We start from the raw sequence: 21,328 nt of genomic DNA, 5'->3' as shown, positions 1-21,328 counted from the left end.
TTTGGTCTTCGTTCTTCTTGAGTTTCATGCGTTTAGCAAATTGTATCTTATATCTTGGGTATCCTAAGTTTCTGGGCTAATATCAGTGAGTACATATTGTGTGAGTTCCTTTGTGATCACTCAGGATGATACCCTCCAGGTCCATCCATTTGCCTAGGAATTTCATAAATTCATTCTTTTTAATAGCTGAGTAGTACTCCATTGTGTAAATGTACCACATTTCTTGCGCGTGCCGGACTCGACCAGCAAGAACGACGCTGCAACAGGATCCTTCACAGGATCCTTCTGCACACGTTTATTGGGAGAGCTTGATTGTAGAGGCGAAGAGACCCCGAGCCCAGAACTGGTGCTGCTTTTATAGGCCTAGGAGAGGCGTGTCTTACACCCGGATTGGTTATGTACTATGCCTCATTTGGATGTTCCTCATCTGATTGGCTACTCTCTCTCAGTACCTCACATAGCCTCATTATCATACCTCATTTGCATGTCTCACATCTGATTGGTTACTCTCTCTCAGTACCTTACAGAACCTCATTATCATGCCCGGGCCAGACAGTGTCTTTGCAAAAAACTTTACTGCATATGTACACATTGGTTGTTTGTCCAAACTTATGCGTGGTGGCCAGCAGTAGTCAGTGCCACTCTGCAACGGCACATGTGGCTTCCCACACACATTTTCTGTATCCATTCCTCTGTTGAGGGGCATCTGGGTTCTTTCCAGCTTCTGGCTATTATAAATAAGGCTGCTATGAACATAGTGGAGCATGTGTCCTTCTTACCGGTTGGGACATCTGGATATATGCCCAGGAGAGGTATTGCGGGATCCTCTGGTAGTACTATGTCCAATTTTCTGAGGAACCGCCAGACTGATTTCCAGAGTGGTTATACAAGCTTGCAATCCCACCAACAATGGAGGAGTGTTCCTCTTTCTCCACATCCTCGCCAGCACCTCCTTCTTTTAAAAAAAAATTACCTTTGTTTTGGTGCTAAGTAGCTTCCTGTAGTGGTCTCTCAGAAGTCTGCTAGATGCTCAGGTCACTCAGGCAGGCACTCAGGAAACATTACTGAGTGATAGGGAGAATGGTGTGAGTCCTCTCTACAAAAGCCAGTGATAGTAACCTTCCATTTATATGGAGGGAGCCAGGCAGGACAGGGCATATTTCTCCCTCATGTAGGAGGAAAGAGCCTGAGGCTAGTTGGAAAGTGGCTTACATAAGAGTTTCTTAGGCTTGTGATAGCACAGTGAAGCCCTCAAGCCCAGGTTTCGTGATTCTAGTCCCTCTCAACCTTGAGAACAAAAGCAGTTGGGTATTTCTCATGAAAGCACCATCTAGGGTGCATTACCCACTTCCTCATGGGGGCAGCTCTTTAGGAACTGTGGGCATCTGTGGAGATAGTCTACTTACCCAGCCTTAACTGGGTCTCCTCTTCTCGTTTTTCTTCCAATCTTTAGGTTCCTTCTGTGTGTTTTCTTACATTACTGTTGGCATTCTTGTGTGAATATCAGATTTTAAAATGTGTTATGTTGTTCTTTTACAAACATTTTAACCCTGTAGAGTATCAGCTAGTATTTGGGTCTAGGAAATCTTGAGCTGAGGGTCCATGTTACCTTCCTAGGGCACTTGCCAGACTCAGGTATAGGAAACATTGCCATGAGATCAGCCTTAGACACAACCCTGACCTTCTTCCCATTACATAGGAAGAATGCCTTTTGGGGTTGGGCTACATGTTGTGAGCCCCAGACCTTCACTGTTAACATCCTGTGGGTGGGCTGGTGGCTGACAACTGGCCTGAGACCTTCTGATTTTGAACTTCTTCCTACCTCTGTGACACTTCCTCTGTGTCCTGAGACAGACATTACCCTAGAGCAGAGCAGCTGAAGATGACCAAAACACCCGGTCCTTAGCTTGTTGTCCTTGTGCTATTAGGATACGAAAGACACCAGGGGCAAAACAAGTTATTACATGAATCTACAACCTTTTGAATTGCTATCTCACAACTTATCACCCCCTGGGACTTCTGTCTCCTGCCTTGTTCCATTTCCTGCATCCTGGGTGGTTTGGGTCCTGCACAGATAAGCAGGGCAAAGCCAGTTTTTCTTCATGGGGCTCCAGGAGTTGAAGACAGGCTGCAGGATAGCTGGGCAGGTGCAACCCAGAGGTGATGCCAACTGTGACAGGCTGTTAGGAGGAGGGAGCTGAGCCTGAAGGACCTGGCAGAGCAGGACCATTAGTGTTTCTGCACTCTCTACTTGGTGTGAGCCTTGGCACATAGCACAGTCTGGCAGAAGGAGCTTTGCTGAGGCCCTCTGAAGCCTGCTGCACAGAGAGCAGCAGCTGTCCTGTGATGCCTGCTTTTCCTGTAAGAATCAGGAAAAGGAAGGTCATGTCTGTCATTGGCAGTGGTTCCAAAGGTGTGAGGCTTTAGCAAGTACTTTGTGCTTCAAGCTTTCCTTTTGGGCTTCAGAACCATCTTCATTTTCACTGTCAACCTCGATATTCTCTAATCATGTCTGCTCCTTTCTGACAGGAAACAGTTTAGAAACTAATCTTCCCAGAGCTATCTCAATTATTTGCCTGGTTTCAAAATCACTATTCTGTTCAGTTTAAATGCCATCAGTTCTTAGTGTTGATGTGAGACAAGCATTTAGCAAAATGAAGTAATTTATTTTCTGCATGTGTATGGATTGAGGTAGGTGAACTGAGTGAGGAGGCTGCTGCGTGGGTGTGGCTTTGTTTTGAAGGTGTTGGGAAGGTTGAAGAAGTGCAGGATTGCCTGAGATGAGCCAGACACGCCTATGTGACTGGTCTCTAAGGGGTGCTGGACCTTCTTGTTGCTTGGTTCTGCGGATTGAGGGGGTGTCTTGCCTTGGGATGGCTCTTCATGCTGGCATGGCTCCCACCTTCACTAGGATGGTAGAGAAGGGATTGACCCTCACACCAGGCCTTGCAGGGTGAATCAGAGTTGACCATAAAGAGCAGTCTGGGACAGCAGTGTGTCACCTTGGTGGTTGGTTGTTCACATAGGCTGAGGCCACTAAGGGTTTTCTGTCATTGAGAGCAGTTAGTGTGAAGATGAAGGATGCGTGCATGGCCAAGAAGCGGTCATTCTGGCAGCGAGCACATGAGTGAGAGCCTTCAAGGTCTCACCTTGTGGCTGAGTCTGGGCTGTCTGTCAGATGCGCTGCCGTGGGTATCAGTGTCACACACTCAGCCCTGGTTCTGCTTTAGAATTTCTTCTTTGTTGAAGTACTTTGCATGAATGTTCGTCTCTGTACTCCTAACTCTAAACATGTAAGATCTTACTCATCTAGTAAAATTAGAGCTCAGGGCTTCTCTTTACCCTGTCTTGTTTCCCGGCTAGGGAAAAAGCCTGGGAGACGAGTCTGTTAAGGAGCGTTGTCCTCTCAGCAGCGAGGACAGTGAGTCACTGCAGCTCTTTGCTGGTATTTTGGTGCCAGTTTATTTTTGAACAGTTCTGTGCAAGCAGAGTCTCCTCGTGGTTCTGTTACTAAGGCTCCATAATATTTCCGTAGGGCTTTGTGCTCATGCTTGCATATGCTTCTGACTGCTCTGTGTGGGCTGAGTCCCCTGGTCAGGGTCGGCAGCACTGTTTCTCCAGCTGCAACAGCAATTTTCTCTCAGTGGGAAGAGTCTGTTGTTGCAGCACTTACAAATGTTGGGAAGGAGCTGGTCTGGGACAGATGCTGCAGCGGCTCAGGGATGGTAGACCTCCAGTCCCTCCTCCGACTTGAGCCCTTGCTCCAGCTTTCCTGGTTGAGGGCACAGGCAGGCAGGTTGGCTTGGGAGATGTTGGTGCTGTGTGCCTAGCAGGCCCTTGGTTCTTGAGAACCTAAAACATGAGCCATTTTTTTTCTCTTGTACTTTGTTTAGAAACAACCTCACATTGTAGTCCAGGCTGACCTGGAACTCATCACTTAGTAGCTGAGGCTAGACTTGAGCTTGTAAGCACTTGTAGAAATCTTCCCCCGCCTCTTGAGTGTTGGATTGCTGGTATGAGCCACAATGCCTGTTTTAGTTATTCTTGTTAGCCATTTATCTTTGGACTTAATCAAGGTCTTAAAGAGCCTGTGTGCTAATCCTGGCATTCTGACCACATTTACTTTGCTTTCTGGTCCATGAATTAGGGGCTTTTCTATAAGGTTCTTTTCTGCACTCCAGCTTTTTTTTTTTTTTTTTTTACATTGGAAAAGATGTCAAATTATCTTTATTTGTAGATGATAAGATAATAAGATAAGAACATAAGTGTTCTTTCTTTTCATAAAGGAAATACTACTATAAGTTAAATCAGATATTGACCCTCATACACTAATAGCAGAATGCTTAAATACCCCACTCTTGACAATAAATAGGTCATCCAGACACAAACCCAAAATACTAGAGCTAACTGATATACCTAACATATATTTACAGAATATTTTACTTAAACACAAAAGAATATACCTTTCTCTCAGTACCTGACTAAACTTTCTCCCAAACTGACTACATACTCAGGTATAAAGCAAGTTTCAGTAAACATAAGAAAATTAAATAATGTCCTGCATCTTATCTAGCCACCGTGGACCAATATTAGATATCACCAATAACAGAAAGCTTACAAGTTCATAGAAACTGAACAAAGTTCTACTGAATGTAAAATTGGTCAAGACAGAAATTACGAAAGAAATGAATACACAACATACCTAAAGTCATGGGACATAAAGAACATTGTTCTAAGTACTAAGTGGCAAATTAAAAAAAGGGGGGGGGTGTCTCATACTAGTAACTTCAAAGCACACCTCAGAGCTTTAGAAAAAAAAGTATCACACTGCAAATGAGCAGATCAAAATAAATAAGCCTAGGACTGAGATCAGCAAAATAGAAACAATAAGAAAACATATTTAAAGAAAACATGTGTCAAGATTTGACAATTAGTAAGATCGACAAAATTTTTTTTTTTTTAAAGATTTATTTATTTATTATATGTAAGTACACTGTAGCTGTCTTCAGACACTCCAGAAGAGGGAGTCAGATCTTGTTACGGATGGTTGTGAGCCACCATGTGGTTGCTGGGATTTGAACTCTGGACCTTCGGAAGAGCAGTCGGGTGCTCTAACCCACTGAGCCATCTCACCAGCCCGACAAAATTTTTTTAAAGTTAATTAAAAGCTGAACAGAGATCTAAATTAACAACATTAGAATTAAATAGGGGGGTTAACAGCAGAGACCAAAGAAATCCAGAAGAATCAAGGACAGACTTAAAAACCTGTACTCTGCCAAATTGAAAAAATGTAAAAGAAATAGATAACTGTCTTCATAATATGACTTATCAAAGTTAAATCAAGATCAGATAAATAATTTATTCATATGTATAACCCCTAGAAAAATAAAAGGTGCACTCCAGCTTTTAAAGAAAGTGTGTTTCCTAGATGGTTTAAATATAGTCCAGGAGGACTGTCCATGGAAAGACAGAGCTCACGTGCATCTCAAAGTCTTGTACTTTAGAGGTCACTAGTTCAGAGGTAGCGCATGACGTCATCTCACACTAGGATCTGAGCAGATGCTTGGTTCTGAAGGGAAGCTGTGCTGGCTGCATGTTTTCAGTTCTGCTGTGCATGTGCGTGATGACATGGAAGCCTGGAAGTAGATCGGTAGCTGACAGTTCCACACAGGCCCAGCTCCTCTTGGTGCACAGGCAACCCTCTTTAAGAACAAGAGCAGCGTAACAAGGAGGCCTTCTGTGTGTCGGGTGCTCCGGCTGTGGGGAGTTCTGTGACTTAGTGCCTGGACCACCAGACCATTATAGAAGAATTGCTCCTCCCCTCTTCAGGACATTTTTGGTTAGTAATCTAAGTTATTAGTCTTTTTCCTTTCCTGTGTACTATAAGACATGTTAGTTTGTGGCCTTCATGAATGAAGTTGAGAGAATCAGTGCACAGAGACCTGTTGGTGTCACACACAGCTTGAGCCCTGGCAGATACACCTTCAAACCCTCCTTCCCCGTCTGAGTCAAACCCAGTGATTTGTGCCTACTCCTGCCTCTCCTGGGAGAATGCAGCCTGGTTTTGAGACTCAGTTCTGCCACTTCCTGGGTAACTGGAGCCATGATAAACAGCACCACCTCTTTCTTCATCTTTCGAAGCCTTATGGAGCTGTTTGGGAGTGGGTATGCCCTCGCACTGGGGCTCCTGCTCAGTAACTATTAACTGCTGCTGTTTCTGTTAATCAGCAAAGGCAAGACCTTCACCCCACACCAGCTTTACTCTGCTTTTTACCATTAGTCCACACAGGACTTAGTACAAGGCTGCGATCCAGTGTCAGCAGCAGCGTGAGCAATTTCAGTGATATGAATAGGTTTGGGAAGCACAGACTATGTCTTGATATACAGTAAGATCCTGGAAAAGAGGCAGGCTAGCCCTGGGGAAGATGCACACACAGGCAGTTGATGCTAAAGTCCAATGAAATGGGAATGTCTTAGCAGCCTTGAAGAATATGCACTCTAGCCTCTGATCTATGGTAGTTTCCTCATAACTCCTTTCTGGTGAGGCTCCCCTTGAAGCCATCGAGAGTTTAATTCTATTCCCCTTTTCCTTCCTTTTTGTTGTTTTAAGACAGGGTTTCTCTGTGTAGCCCCTGGCTGTCCTGGAACTTATTCTGTAGCCCAGGCTGGCCTGGAATGCAGAGATCCTTCTGCATGCTGAGATCCACGTCATGAGCTCCCACATCTGAATGACTAATTCTATCCTCAAATGATAATTGTGAACCCCTAAAAAGACAAGGGACTTGATTAAAGTCCCACAGATGCATTGAAGGCAAGTTTTTAATGAATCTTCAAATTTTGACCCTGGGACCACTTTGTAAAAAGTGACTTTTGGCTGGAGAGATGGCTCAGGCGTCAAGAGTGCTCCTTGTTCTTCTAGAGGACCCAGGGCCAGTTTAGCACCCATGGTCACCAGCTGTACCTTTAGCTGTTGGGGATCTGATCTCCTCTTCTGTCCTCTGAGGACAACACTGGCATACATGTAGCATGCATTCACACAGATGCATAATAAAAATGTGAAAATGTTTTTGCATTTTTGACTCATGAAACATTGTGATAATTTTGTTTGTTTTTGTTTTGTTGGGTATTTACAGCTTTACAGTGTTTTGTTTTTATGTGTATGGGTGTTTTGCTTGCATGTATGCCTGGACACCATGTGTGTACAGTGCCCAGGAAGGCTAGAAGGTGGCATCGGACCCCCTGAAGCTGGACTTACAGACAGTTGTGAGTTGCCATGTTGTTGCATGGTAGTGCACACTTGTAACCCCAGCACTTGACAAGCTAAGGCATGAGGCTGTTGAGGTTGAGGCCAGCATGGGTTATATAAGTGCATCCCAGACTAGCCTGAAGTAGAGTGAGACTTTGTGTCACAGATGTAAACCTGACATTTGAGACAAGGAAGTGATCACTTTGAGAATCACTCTCATTGACCTAGTCAAGTGTGTTTGGTCATTTGTGGACACGTCACGAAAGTACTCTTGCAGCTCTGTTCTAAAGATGGTTCATACGTAAAATTTTATGACATTTCCCTAAAGTTTCTTACAAAAACAAAATTAACCTGATTACTGTATAATATGAACAGCGAAATGAGACATTTACAAAAGTGTTTTGAGTGTTTGCTTGTGTGTGTGTGTGTGTATGTATACCACATGTGTGCAGGTGCCCACAGAGGCCAGGAACAGGCATTGGGTTCCATGAATTAGGGTTAGAGACAGTTTCGAGTCAGGATGTTGTGCTGGGAACTGAACCTGGGTCTCACAAGAGGAGCCAGTGCTCTTGACAGATGAGCTGTCATCTCTCCAGCTCCTAAAACATGGCAACTCTTGAGGCTTGCCTGTGTGCTCTTGCTTTCATACGAGTTACTCCATTTCCTTTTTGCCCATTCTTTCTCATCTAGGATATCACAAGTTATCACCTGCTCTGGTATTCTCAGCCTACTAAATAACACTAACAGTGAATCAATCACAGGGCTGTAAACAGGCAGTGAAAAGCTCCAGGGGCTGCAAGAGATGACAGCATTTAGGTGATCTTTCTCCTGCTCTAACCTGCCCTGTTAATGCAAGTGGAGGATGTTACTCAGGAGCTTGCCCTTTAAACTGGGTCTGAGAGGTTTGCCAGAAATCTGGAATGCTGAAGCCAGAGCACCTGGTGAAGTAACAGGATGGAAATGGGAAGCTGCAAAGCGGGGACTGCCCCAGTCTTGGTGCTGACTGTGACCTGAAGGGCGAGGATGTGGTGGAGTCAAGCCAGGACCACAGCGTGATGCTGTTTGAGAAGGTCGAAGGGAGCCTTGCTGATCTGTACAGTAGAGGAAAGCAGACTAAGGTGGCTAGGTGAAGGTGGTTCGAATGGCCAAGTGCTGAGAATGGAGGGCCCAAGCGGGTGTGACTGTTCATGCTAACTAACCAAGGACTGACATTTAGAATTAAAGCCCCATGACCACGTGGAAGCTGGTCCCTAAGTGGGAGGTCCATGTGTGGGAGTGGGGTACCTTCACTGGGGTACTTTGGGAAGGGATGATCTTTCTCACCCTTCCTGATGCTCTCTCCCTTACCCTCTGTCCCTCCTGTGGAAAGAAGGGCCCTGAATGTTGAGTGAAACACCTGTCCTTTTCTGAGTTGTTTTCTGGTTGGTTGGTTGGTTGGTTGGTTGTTTTTTTGTTTTGTTCTTGTTTTTTGAGACAGGATTTCTCTTTGTAGCCTTGTGTGTCCTGGAACTCTGTAGACACCAGACTGGCCTCAAACTCACAGAGAACTGCCTACCTGTGCCTCCTGAGAACTGGGATAAAAGGCATGTACCACCACCGCCTGGCTTTAATTGGGGTTTTTAAGAGGGTTTATTTTCAGAAAAATGGTTCTGTGTCCTCACGGAGCTCCTAAAGTTGCTTGCCTCTTACCAGCCCACTCTGTAGTTTGATGGGCTGGCCTGTGTCATCCATGGTTTAAAATCCTTCTCTAGGCAACTTAGTTTTCAGGCAGTATTTTCCAAGGCAACTACATCTTCAGAGAAATTCTTAGAAGAATTAAAAACTATACTCCTCCTCTAAACTCTCATTGTTTAGACTGGCAAGTGCTCTGGCAGGTGGGGGACCAAGTGTTGGGTCTCAGGCCGCTCCACTTTAGCAGCAGCCTCTAGAATCCAGCATCTTTTGATGGTCAGTTTCCCCGCTCATTGTTGAGGGCTCCACACCGCGTTCCAGAGAGAGAAGTCACTTTATTTGCTGATCTCTATCACTTCCTTTAAGGAATGTTCCCTTTTCCAGATGAAGTCATTGGAAGCAAAATAGGTTGTGCCAGGTAGCTGAGTTGAAACACATGTTTCTTCTTAACCAATGGTGTGAGGCCATGTGTTAGCTCAGGCCTGAACCAGGTGGTTTGTGTGCTCAAGAGATGCAGGACCCCTGTCCTTCTTCCTAAGGGACTGAGTGGACACACACTGAAGCTGGCAGCAGAGGGCCTCAGCTGGGCTGGAGGGTGCCTGTGTGGTTGGAGGGAGCAGAGCCTGAGCTTTTCATTGTTGTTGAGCCGCTGAACCCACTTGTGATGAATATGGTAGTGCTGGGCTCTCTTTCAGCCTTTAGAAGGACTTGAAGAAAAGAACATAGAATAAAATGGGAAGGGGACAGGTGTATTGATAAAGTAATTTTAGCCACTGGAGTTAAAACCTCTTCAAATAGTTTCCTTCTGTGGATCTCATCTCCCTGATTCAAAGTCACTCAGACTTCAGCCCCCCCCCCTAAAATGTCTGACAAGTTTTAGCAGAGTGAGGTATCCAAAGAAACGTGGATGCTACAGAGAAGGCCGTGAAGAAAAGAGGGCAGTGATACAGACCCACGCCCTCGGAGTTCCCATTTGTGGTGTGGTGGTGTAGCCTTTAATCCTAACACTCAGGAAGCAGAGGTAGATGGAACTCTGTGAGTTTGAGGCTAACCTAATCTACAGAGTTTCAGGAGAGCTAGGGCTATGTAGAGAGACCCTGTTGATAGGCAGGCAGGCAGACAGACAGACAAAATACAAAAAGGTGTTAGACATTGAAAGTGGTTTTGAGTGGGAGTTTGAGGCTAGGATACTGCCTGCCTCACCCAGGTCTGTAGTGCAGGAAGGGCATGGCAGACAGGAGGCGTGAACTGGCTGTACCTACAGTGCAGTGGCAGTAGAGTACCCACTTGGTCAGAGCTGTGTGCTCTGGGGGTGGGGTGGGAGGGCGAGGCTTGGGGACTGACAGTTTGGTGGGAAGCGAGCAGAGCTGGAGCTGTGGAGGCCATGGAGGGGCATGCATGGTCACTGGGCTGATTTCTCTCGAAGCTGGGAGGCTTGTCCTGGGATGTGGCCATGTGGGACCACCCTTCATCCCAACATGGCATCATTCAGGAAACAAAATGTCTTTGCCGGTTTGGTATTTCTTTCAAAAGCATTCTGTGTGGTTGGATGACATTTCAAATAGCTCAGGAGGCTGTTAACAGTAGAGTCTCCCCATGCCAGGGGCACATGTGACTGAGTGAGGACTGTGTAGCCATGAGCTTTGAGAGGTCACAGTTGCTGCCGTCCAGCAGGACACGTATGATGCTGCCCCGCAGCTGCCTGTGTTCCATCTCTGCACAGCCCTTGTCCTGGCTGCCTGGTGCCCCATGCTTCAAGTGTATTTCCTCTTCTCCTTTTAAGTCTCTTCTCATCTTTCTTTCCTTTCTCAGACAGGAGTTTACTGTTGGGAAAGCTGACCTTGTCGGTTCTACTTCCTCAGCCTCCCTGGTGCCAGACTCACGCCTCTGAGTCACTTCTCCCCGCTACAGTATCAGCATTTGATGGACACCAAAGTAGCTCTGAGTTTTCAGGGTTGTTTTTTTTTTTTCTGAACAGTCCCACAGTGAACTCTTAGCTCTCCTGGCTGAGCTTATCCATAGGGTAAACTTGCAGCTGAAACAGGTCCCAGGATAGATGGTAACTTCTCACATTGAGGTTGGATAATGTGCAGAGCTAAGGACAGATACAAAATATACAAGCTTGGGCTTTGTTTTTTTTTTTTTTAAGATTTACTTTTAATTATGTGAGTGTATGTGTGAGTGAAAGGGGACATGTGTATGAGGCACAGGTGCCCAAAGAGGCCAGACACATCGGATTCCCCTGGAGCTAGGTGTTCAGATGGTTGTGAGCTGTCTGACGTGGATCCTGGGAACCAAACTGGCATCACCTGCAAGAGCAGTAAATGCTCTTAAGTGCCCCATGCTTGGTTTTAAATAGCATGTCTTACTGCGTGGTTTTAGTTCTGAAAAGCTAAGTGCAGAGGTCCAGTCCAAGTTACTGTGCATCCTGTAGGTGAGATCCCATTGGTCCCTCTGCAGCTTTTGGTGCTGACCTCCCTGAGCCTAGTACATAGCAGGCCCGTCACTCTCCTGTCCCTTTACTGAGAGGTACCTGTCCCTACTTCCCGTCTTTTGGAGTCTTCTGAGGACATACTTGATCTCACCAAGTCCCTGTCCCTCACACTTCTTTCCCTAGCACCTATATTTCCTCTGTCCTAGAATTTAGCACACTGTGTGGCTCTGTCACTTAGCTGCATGGCAGGGTATCCTAGGGAGAATATCAACTCCAGGAGGACAGAGACTGTTAGCAGTTTAGGACAGTTGCTAGTATGTGGGAGATGTTTGTGGAATGAATGACTAACTGTGTACACTTATTTAAAGACTGCTGGCTGCCCACCTCACCCTGGGGCTGCACAGTGACTCGGAAGAGGCAGACATTTCCTAGGGACTGAAGAATATTCTGTGCAGGTAATGAGTAAGAAAGAAGCTTGTGTACCCATGGGACAGAAAGTGGCCTGGGAAGGCCGTGTGTGTACCACTGCTGCCCTCTGCGGCTAGTGCTTGGCAGGGATTTCAGAGGAGAGCTTCCTCTCATCTTTCAGGGAAGACAGGCAAGCACAGTTCTCGGACCCCCGTGCTTTCTGCAGTAGCCTGTAGGCCTCAGGAAGGCCTCTTGGTTTTTCCTCTGGAATGAACTAAAGGGATTAAAGTGAAGCTAGACGTCTTATGTAACACATCCTTTGTGTACCTGATACCTGTTATCAGGCCTGAAATGGTAGGAGGAGGTTATGCCAGCCTCCAGCTGGGGCCAAGGGCAGCTGTGGCCTCATCTGTTAACCTCTAAGCTTCTGCATGCTGGCAAAAGACTGGCTCTGGGACACGTGTGACATTGTACAGCTAGAAAAGTCACTAGAAGTAGGAACCTAGGCACTCTTGCCACATTCTTGCTCCTGGATTCCTAAGGAGTGCCTCTTAAACAGGATTGCTTAATAACTGTCTAAGGAGGGCTTACTGTGTGCTGGCCTTAGGGTCTCACACTGTGGCTCAGATGGCCTAGGGCATGTTCTGCAACCCAGGCGGCCTTGAACCCAGCAGTCCTTTTGCCTCTTGAGCTTCCTAAGTGCTGAGATGTCAGGCATTGGCCACCAATGTGGCTTTTTTAATTAGTTTCTTGCTGGCAGGTTATATGTTTATTGTACCATCAACTGGACTGGATTTAGAATCACCTAGGAAACATACGTCTAGTCAAGTCTGTGAGGGCGTATCCAGGTTTAGCCGAGAAGGGAAGGCCTACTCTAAATGTGGGCAGTACGTCCAATGGGTGTGGGTCCTAGGCTAAATAAAAAGGAGGAAGTTAGTTGAGTCCCATCTCTGCTCTCCGGGCTATGAATGCAGTGTGACCAGCTGACTCAGACTGGGGTATCTCCATCACTGATGGATTGTGTCATCAAACCATGAGCTCAAACCCTTCATACCTCAAGCTGGCTTTGTCAGTGGCCTATGCTGTCCTTGCCACTTATGTAACTGGGATGTTGAGGCCTCTAGGAAGAGCTGGGCTGAGGCACTGTCCATTGTCTCATGCGTGATGGGCAGCTCACTGAGTGCCTGCAGAAGCCCTGCATGCCTCTAAGAGGTCCATAAGGGAGGAGCCTTTAGCTGGGAGTCCTGTGCGCCCAAGTCACTCGCTCAGCTGCTGGAACTTGTATTGAAGCTCTTGATGTGTAGTGTGTGCCCTCTTCCTCCCGCTGACGGGATGGAGATCCCTGGCTTCTCATCCCTCGGCAGCAGCACGGGGAGTCCTCGGAACCCAGAACACTGCTCAAGCTTTAGAGCTTAGTTCCTTTAGGAAGGAGTCACTGTCTGAGTGTGAACCAGAGTGTGAACTCACAAACCATATGCTAGACCCAGTCCGTTTTTAACAAAGAGCGGTGATAGCTTTTTGTGCTTTTGTGCTTTTCTGGAGTTCTTTAGTAACTGTTATCTCCAATGCACTCCTGAACCTAGACCTGCAGTCTACCACTCAGCCACACCTTAAAGCCCACTTGAGCCCCTTAGTGCCACAGAGGAGGGCTGTGAGTCATGAGGAGGGCGCCTGCTTTCCCACCACAGTCAGCAGGGAAGCCCCAGAGCCACAGCTTCTGCTTCTGAAGGAGTGGCCTTCAGGCCTGCAGCACACTGAGTCTGAGGAGGGTGGTGGACATTCAGCGGGCATTGTGGAGTGACTGTGTTAGGGTTTTGTTTTTCTCTTTCTCTTCCCCGACCCCTCCTGCTACTGTGACAGATGTCTGAGAAAACAGTGTACTGGGAGTAAAGGCTTGGTTTGGCTCATGGTTTCCATCCTGCTCATCTCCATAGGGGCAGCGAACCAGAGAGAGAGAAAGGGCCAGAACATGTTCCCAGTGACCTCCTTCCTCCAAGTGATGTCATCATGTTCTCAGTCTTAGAGCAAAAGCAGTTTGGGGAATTAATGTGTTGATGTCACCAGAGTCCTCTGACTGATTGGAACACCAGCTGAGTAGCAGACCTTCAGCACAGCTCTGGAGGATACGGTGCTATATCCAACCAGCAGGTGCTGGAACAGTGGTTTGAATCCTGGATACTTAGTTGCCTGCATGTAAAGTGACATTAGGAGCACATGTGTGTAGAGGTTTTGAGGATCAAGAAACTTGCTGCATAGGCTTAGCATAGACTACCTGTTGGTTCTAAGAGGTGTGCAGAACACGGCAGCTCCATATTCTTACCACGTACTTCTACGTAGAACAAAAGACTTATATACCTGGCTAAAGCAGGCTTGCTGAATTTGATACAAACATGGCTGCCTCTAGAATAAGAGCCTTCTGTGGGAGCATAATTTAGCCATTGCTTAGTAACTAAATACATATGTGACATCATCAGGCAGCTGTTCTAGTTACTTCCTTGATAATCTTTGACTATCAATCTATGGAGTTAAGTGTGGCTCTTTTGGGGTGCCACTTACCTGTCCTTGTTGATAGCTGGTTCTCATCCATAAGGGATGGCTCTCGTATTAGTATCCCTATTAGAAGAGACAGAGTTTGGACAAGAGAGGATTTTGATCTGGAAGCCCTTTTGGAGTATGGTTATGTCCTGTGCCTGGTCCTCTTACCTTAGAGCTGTTTCTCTGTAGCTATAGGTGTTCTTAGTTATATATCACTATGCATCCTGGTGCTCCTGGAACTCACTATGTAGACTGGGTTGGAGCTAAATTCACAGAGGTTGTCCTCTACCTCCTGGGTACTAGGATTAAAGGGTATGTCACCATGCCAGGCTGAGTGCTTACATCTTGAAGATCCACAACTAGAAGCACAGAGAGAACACTGGGAGTCAAAGAAGTCTTTTGAAACCTCAGAGCTCCCCACCAGTGGCAGATCTTTTCCAACAATGGCACACCTAGCCCTTCCCAAACAGTTCCACACTGGGAACCAAGTGTTGAAATGTGAGCTTATAGAGGGGAGGCTGTTCAACTTTAAACCACCACAGTTTTTCTTGTCTTGAATAAATATGTAGCTTATTTGTGTAAGTAAATTTATCTTGTATAAATATAAAACGGGGCGGCGGAGGCGGTGGCGGCAGCGGCGGCGGCTGGGTCGGGCCCCGACGGGCGGCGGCGTCTGAGGTGGAGGCGGAGGGAGGCGGCGGCGGCGGCGGAGGGGGGAAGATGGCGGCGCCCGTCCTGCTGAGAGTGTCGGTGCCGCGTTGGGAACGGGTGGCCCGGTATGCAGTGTGCGCCGCCGGGATCCTGCTCTCCATCTACGCCTACCACGTGGAGCGGGAGAAGGAGAGGGACCCGGAGCACCGGGCCCTCTGCGACCTGGGGCCCTGGGTGAAGTGCTCCGCCGCCCTGGCCTCCAGATGGGGTCGAGGATTTGGTCTTTTGGGTTCCATTTTTGGAAAAGATGGTGTATTAAACCAGCCAAACAGTGTCTTTGGACTTATATTTTATATACTACAGTTATTACTTGGCATGACAGCCAGCGCAGTTGCAGCTCTGGTCCTCATGACCTCCTCCATTGTGTCTGTGGTGGGCTCTTTGTACCTGGCCTACATTCTGTACTTTGTGCTGAAAGAGTTTTGCATCATCTGCGTCACCACATATGTGCTGAACTTCCTCCTCCTCATCATCAACTACAAACGACTAGTTTATTTGAATGAGGCCTGGAAGCGACAGCTGCAGCCTAAGGAAGACTGACGGCCAGCGGGTCTCCACCCAACCGTCTCAAACACTTCTTTCATTAAGTTTATTTTGCAAGGTGTTTTGTTTTTTGTTTTTTGTTTTTTAATTCACAACAGACACTTTCCCTCAGAATCTTAAACTGATTTTTTAAAATATTGTAAATTAGAAGGGGCCCTAGCTATTTCCTGTGTCGGTCTTCATTTTAAATCTGGATACAAAAAAGGATACACCGAGCCAATCAAAGACAAGCTTTAACTTTACCTTGAAGATGTTTCTGAGATAATAAAATGTAGCCCTAGCCCCCAGTCCTCAACTAAAGTGAGCAGCCATTGCTAGTAATTCTTTAATGTGTATAAATTCAATTTCAGGTATAACAAATGTGATCATGAACATGAAAATATTTTAGAATAGATACTGTATTAAATATTGCCATGTTTACAATATGTAATATGTTTTTAGCCGATGGATTTAAACCTGTAGATTCAATTAGAGTCCATTTGTGTGATATTTGTAAATAAAGGTAGAAACATTGGGAAAAAAAAAATAAATAAATATAAAACGTCCTTAGTTTTTTTTTTTTATATGTATTGTTTTGCCTACATGTATATTTCTGTGCACCACATGCATGCCTGGTACTTTTGGAGGCCAGAAGAGGATATTGGATCCTCTGGACCTGGAGTTACAGACAGCCACCATGTGGGTGCTGGGAGTCAAACCCAGGTCCTCTTGAACAGCCAGGTCTCTTAACCTTCTCTCCAGCTGAGACATCTCTCCAGCTCACATCCTTAGATTTTGGTTGTGATTGTCACTAATTACCTGTTTTATTTAGCTTACAGCACCAAAGGGCAAAGCATTTCTTCTGTTTGCATTTGATTAGTAGTCCTTTATTTAGTTCCCATTCTAGCCCAGGCTAGAACTAAGATTACTATTTATGTACTTACATTTTGACCAGGGTCTTACTATGTTGCCTAGGGTAACCTTGAACCTCTGGATCCAAGGAATCTTTGCTTTAAGTTTCCTGAGAAGCTTGGGGTTAGGCGTACGGTACTACATGCAGCTATATTTAAGAAAATTAAGGTATAGCCCATGGGCTGTTTGTATCCCTGACACTGGCCTGTTCCTGAGACTTAGAATTATATTTATTGGATGGATGGATGGATGGATGGATGGATGGATGGATGGATGGATGGGTGGGTGGATGGAGAGACCTGCCTACAGTAGTTGCAAATGAATGAGAGTCACCAACAGTGGTTGGTGTGGTAGGCCCTTCCTGCATAAGATGACTCCTGATGCTTCAGGTTCTCGTTCCTTCTCCTCTTCCTCCTGACCTGCTTTGCCTAGTTGTGGCTGGTGATTCACTTGGGCCTAGGAGTTGCGCTGAGTCATCCTGCCATATTGAATCAGCAGTGCTGATCACATCTGGTCTATGAAAGGACTCAGACTTTCAGAGCTACAGGATGCCCCTGTGTGATTGATCCTGAAGTCTAAGTGCTGATTCTGTCACATTGCCAGTTACAGATTTCCTGAGATGCGATTCTTTGTCTTGATCCACTTCCACCACCAGATAGACAGGAAGCAGACTCTGTTGTTTGATGAAACTAAAGAAACAGGCTGGAAGGTTGTATTTGGAGATACACAGGACTATGGCTAGCTGCTCTGGAAGAATGGATGGGGTTTGGGGGACTCTGGTACAGCAGTGAAGACTAGCTAAGACAAAGAATGAGGGAGAGAAACTCCAGCAAACAACTTTGGAACAATGTGACCTCTTCATGGAAAGAATTCACAAGTGACTCAGGTGTCTTATCATATATGTATCATTCCTGGATAAGAAAAGTAAAACTGAAAAACACACACCACAGATGTAAGAGAACAAAGGTGAATGACATCAGCAAAAAGGACTCCTCAGAAGGTCACAGGAGAGCACTAGCTACAGTAAGAGAATCTGATGATAGACTCCGCTGCTACTATGTGGGGCCAGAGTGATGGCAGAGGGTGGGAGTTTGGTACTCATGTATGTACATTCCTTCTCTCCTCCCTCTTCCCCTTCCCCCTTTTTTTTGAGACAGGGTTTCTCTGTATTGCCTTGGCTGTCCTCAAACTCACTCTATAGACCAGATTGGCCTGAAATTCAGAGATCCTTTGCCTCCCGAGAGCTGGGATGTGTTATCACTGCCTGGAAAAAAAAACCGAAATATTTTTAAAAGATTAAAAGTTGATGAAGACAATCCTGGGGTAACACCTACAGTTTACACCAGGCCTCGGAGAGAGAATCACTAGTCAGACCCGCAGGAAGCTACTGTTCAGTCCACCAGGAGGCCGCTTCAGCTTGAGGGCACAGCACCCTGCTGGGAGCCTTTGTTCATCACCCTGCTCCTGAGCTAGACAAACTCCTTCCCCTTTCTCTCCCTGATCTAATGAAGCCTGTGATGACTGCCGCCTCACAGGGACCATCAGTTAGGACTACACTGAGTGCATTCCTGAGGAACATGGAAAGCTCCTGGCAGCAGGTGGCCACCAGTTCCCTCCCTGAATAAGAGAAGCTGACAGGCCCAGAACCAATAACTAACAAAACCCCAGGTCTAGAACCTAGTGTTTCTCATCTTTGGGCAGTTTGCAGGGTGGACACTTTTGTTGTGTCAGGTAATCTTTAATTGTCATTGCTAACTGTATTTATTAGTCAGGGCTCTCAAAAAGGGATAGAGTGAACACATACACACGTACACATACACGTACACACTTTATTAGTGTAGCTTATAGGCTGTGGCCCAGCTAGCTAATCCGACAATAGTGTCTCCCTACAAAGAGTCCAAGAATCCAGTAGTTGTTTGGTCCATGAGTCTAGATGTCTCAGCTGGTCTTTAGTATACGCCAGAATCCCAAAGTAGGCTCTGTTACCAGTGAGGGAGTGGACTGGTCAGCAAGAGCAAGAAGGCAGAGAGCAACAGCTTCCTCCTTCCATGTCCTTAGTGTAGCCTGCCCTTAGATGATGTGGGGTGTTCTGTTTCAAATGATTTAATCAAGAAAATAATCTCTCCAGGGGTGGTTGTACACACCTTTAGTCCCAATGCTCAGGAAGCAGAGGCAGACGGATGGATCTCTGAATTTAAGGCCAGCCTGGTCTACAAGATGAGCTCTAGAACGGCCAGGGCTACTACACAAAGAAATCTTGTCTCGGGGAGGAAAAAAAAAAAGGAAAAGGAAAACAAATTCCTCACAGGTGCACCCAGCCCCTTGAATTTCAGTTAATTCTAGATGACAACAAGACTAGCCATGGCACCAGCTTCATGCCAGGTGAGTGAAGCTCCCTCAGCCTTATTTGACTATGGCTGGCTCTCAGAAGAGCTGCTGTGGTGGCTCTGTACACTGGTGACAGTGAAGTCACAGTGGACACATAGAGACCTAGAGCTCTGCAGTCTCCGGGTACTTGGGAGCCTTGGTGAACTGACACTCAGTGGCAGGGCAGGGAAGAAAAGCTGGGCCTGATGCCTGGAGAGACCAGTATGCTGAGGATGGTGCCATGTATGCAATAAAGACACCGTGCCTTCTGTCCTAGACTGTGAAGACTACAGCTGTTTATTTTCCTTTCCCAGGTCTGTCTGCAGGTTTTACACATCTGACCCCTGAACTGGAGTGTCTGCTGCCACCCCCTCGTCCTCTGCAGAAATGTCTGTCACCTACGATGACTCTGTGGGAGTGGAAGTGTCCAGCGACAGCTTCTGGGAGGTAACGCCTCCCCTTCTGATGCATGCAGATCCAAGGTTGCTGGCATCCGGTGTACCTTTGTGGTGTTGGTACAGCCGGGAGGAGAGGAACGTAACTCAGAATCGGCTGGGCACCTGCCGTCAGATGGGTTGTGGAAGAGACTAGGGCACTGGGTCTTAGGGAGTGCTGGGATGTTTTAATCTTCAGTAGAGGTGGGGGCTCACTCACCCGGATTGTCTGATCTCCCAGGCCAAGGGGTGTTTATTAACGGAATTGATGGTTTGTACTCTAATGTTCTTGGTTGTGCTCTTTCTTGGGTGTCTAGCCCAATGGGCAACAACACACAGTGGCATCCCGGCTCAGTCTCACAGACAGCTTTTACATGAGTGGCCATGATATGACATTTTGTAGAGTGCAGGCAAGCTACCAGAGGACTGTACAAAGGGCCTGGATCTTGATAGAGCATCTGCCTGCCTGCAGCCTGTATCCTGGGAACTCCCTTCCTGATGAAATTATCTTGTGACTAGCTTTGTTTTTAGAAGTTATTCTCCCTCACCCCACTTATTTTTCCTGTCTACTAAAGAAAAGCCGGTTGGTGGTAGTGGCACTAGGAATGGAACCCTGCACCTCCTGCATGCCAGGCAGGAGTCCTGACACTTGAGTTTTGACTCCAGCCATGAAAGTAAACTCTTAACCATATTTTACCCTCATGGAAAGAACTCTGCAACTTTGTTTCCATTCTGGGCCGCATGGGACAGAGTGAGGAGGACTGAGCTTGAAGCCAGATGGCGTGCCAGCTTTGACCCCAGCTATGCACTGACAGCTATGTGACCTTGGGCACTTGCCTACTTTCCCTGAGCATCAGCGTCTTTATAACAGAGGGCTAATACTGGCCCCAAGAGAGGCTGCAAGATGAGCTGGAATGGGGTCTTCAGCACAGTGTGGATGCCTTCTGACACAGGAGGCTCCAGGGGAGGAGAAGGGGAGTGTGCAGTCCAGGTGTTTGCTGAGTTACCGTGTCTGAAAAACTGTCACCTGCTGTTACAGGAAACCTAGTGATCAGGTTTGAAAAGATAGCAGAGCGTCAGACTTCACTAGCACTTTTCTGTCCTGGGTTCCAAGCGAGAAGGCTGTGATTGTTTAAATACATCTTTCCCTTCTTATATCATGTATTCTGCTTTTTTAGAATTAGGATCCAACAATTAAGAGTTTAGGGGTTCCACATTACTCATTTTTAAGGTTGTCAGTTTGAATAATTGAGTAAAGATTGATAATTTGGTTATCTTTAAGTTTGTTCACTGGTGTTTGCACTTTTAAACAATCAGAGGACAAGGGATTCCTCTACCGGGCAACAAACCCCATTTCCTTTCTTCCCTTTGCTGAGCAGTAAACCCCATTTCCTTCCCTCTCCTTTGCTGAACAGTAAATTGCTTTCTTCTCTTTGCTGAGTGGTGAGCCCCATTTTCTTGCCCTTCCTCTGACAACCAGTTCCAGGAACAGAGGATGGCAGAATTGTGGGGCTGGAACTGCACATCTGGATTTGGGATGGGGGAACCAGGCTTTGTGGAGAGCCATGCTGGCACAGAGGCTGCCTGCTGTACAGCAGTTGCTGCTCCAGCAAATGCGTAAGTTCAGCCACGGGCCATCTTAGGGCGCTGCAGGTTAAGGAGAGAGCATCATCCCATGCAGACAGGAGGCCCAGTGAGGTGTGATGCAAGCTGGTGGGTCCTGGGAACACCTACCCATGTGCCACAAGAAAGTTCCCTGTGAGATCATCAGGACCCTGTAGAAATGAGAATGAGAGAGCACCATCTGACCCCTGAAAAGCTAGACATGGGTGTGAAGTCTCCAGGTACCCCTTAGTTTGGTTTCTTAAAACACAAGTGCTACCAAGTTAGAAACCCAAAGATCAGTAGAGGATGGGAGCAAAAGAAGCAGAGGGCTCATTCCTGTTGGAAGGGTCAGAGTAGGGGTTTGATGGTCATAGGAAGTTGCTGAGATGGAGGCCCTGCACTTCAGCAGAGGTTCCCCTGAAGGTGTGAATACAATGTTGCATCTGTGATAGGGAGTGGGTGCTACAGGTTGTAGTCTTGGGA

General features: G+C 46.6%; 1 protein-coding gene and 1 pseudogene across 14 annotated transcripts in view; both read left to right on the top strand.

Moving 5' to 3' along the window:
- Window positions 1-21,328, top strand: part of Pacsin2 (protein kinase C and casein kinase substrate in neurons 2) — an 89,004-nt gene that overhangs the window by 43,491 nt on the left and 24,185 nt on the right. For all 14 annotated transcript variants that reach the window (NM_001358643.1, NM_001159509.1, NM_001358642.1 and 11 more), the window contains one exon: window positions 19,121-19,253. In NM_001358643.1, the coding sequence (NP_001345572.1) occupies window positions 19,194-19,253 (60 nt within the window). In that variant the 5' untranslated portion in view covers window positions 19,121-19,193. The remainder of the gene's footprint in view (window positions 1-19,120; window positions 19,254-21,328) is intronic.
- Window positions 14,956-16,063, top strand: Gm5417 (predicted gene 5417; annotated as a pseudogene).

The sequence above is a fragment of the Mus musculus genome, chromosome 15 (assembly GCF_000001635.26).
Source record: "Mus musculus strain C57BL/6J chromosome 15, GRCm38.p6 C57BL/6J".
Taxonomy (NCBI): domain Eukaryota; kingdom Metazoa; phylum Chordata; class Mammalia; order Rodentia; family Muridae; genus Mus; species Mus musculus.
Note: the sequence above shows the minus strand (reverse complement) of the source record. Positions and strands in the feature narration are given on the sequence as shown.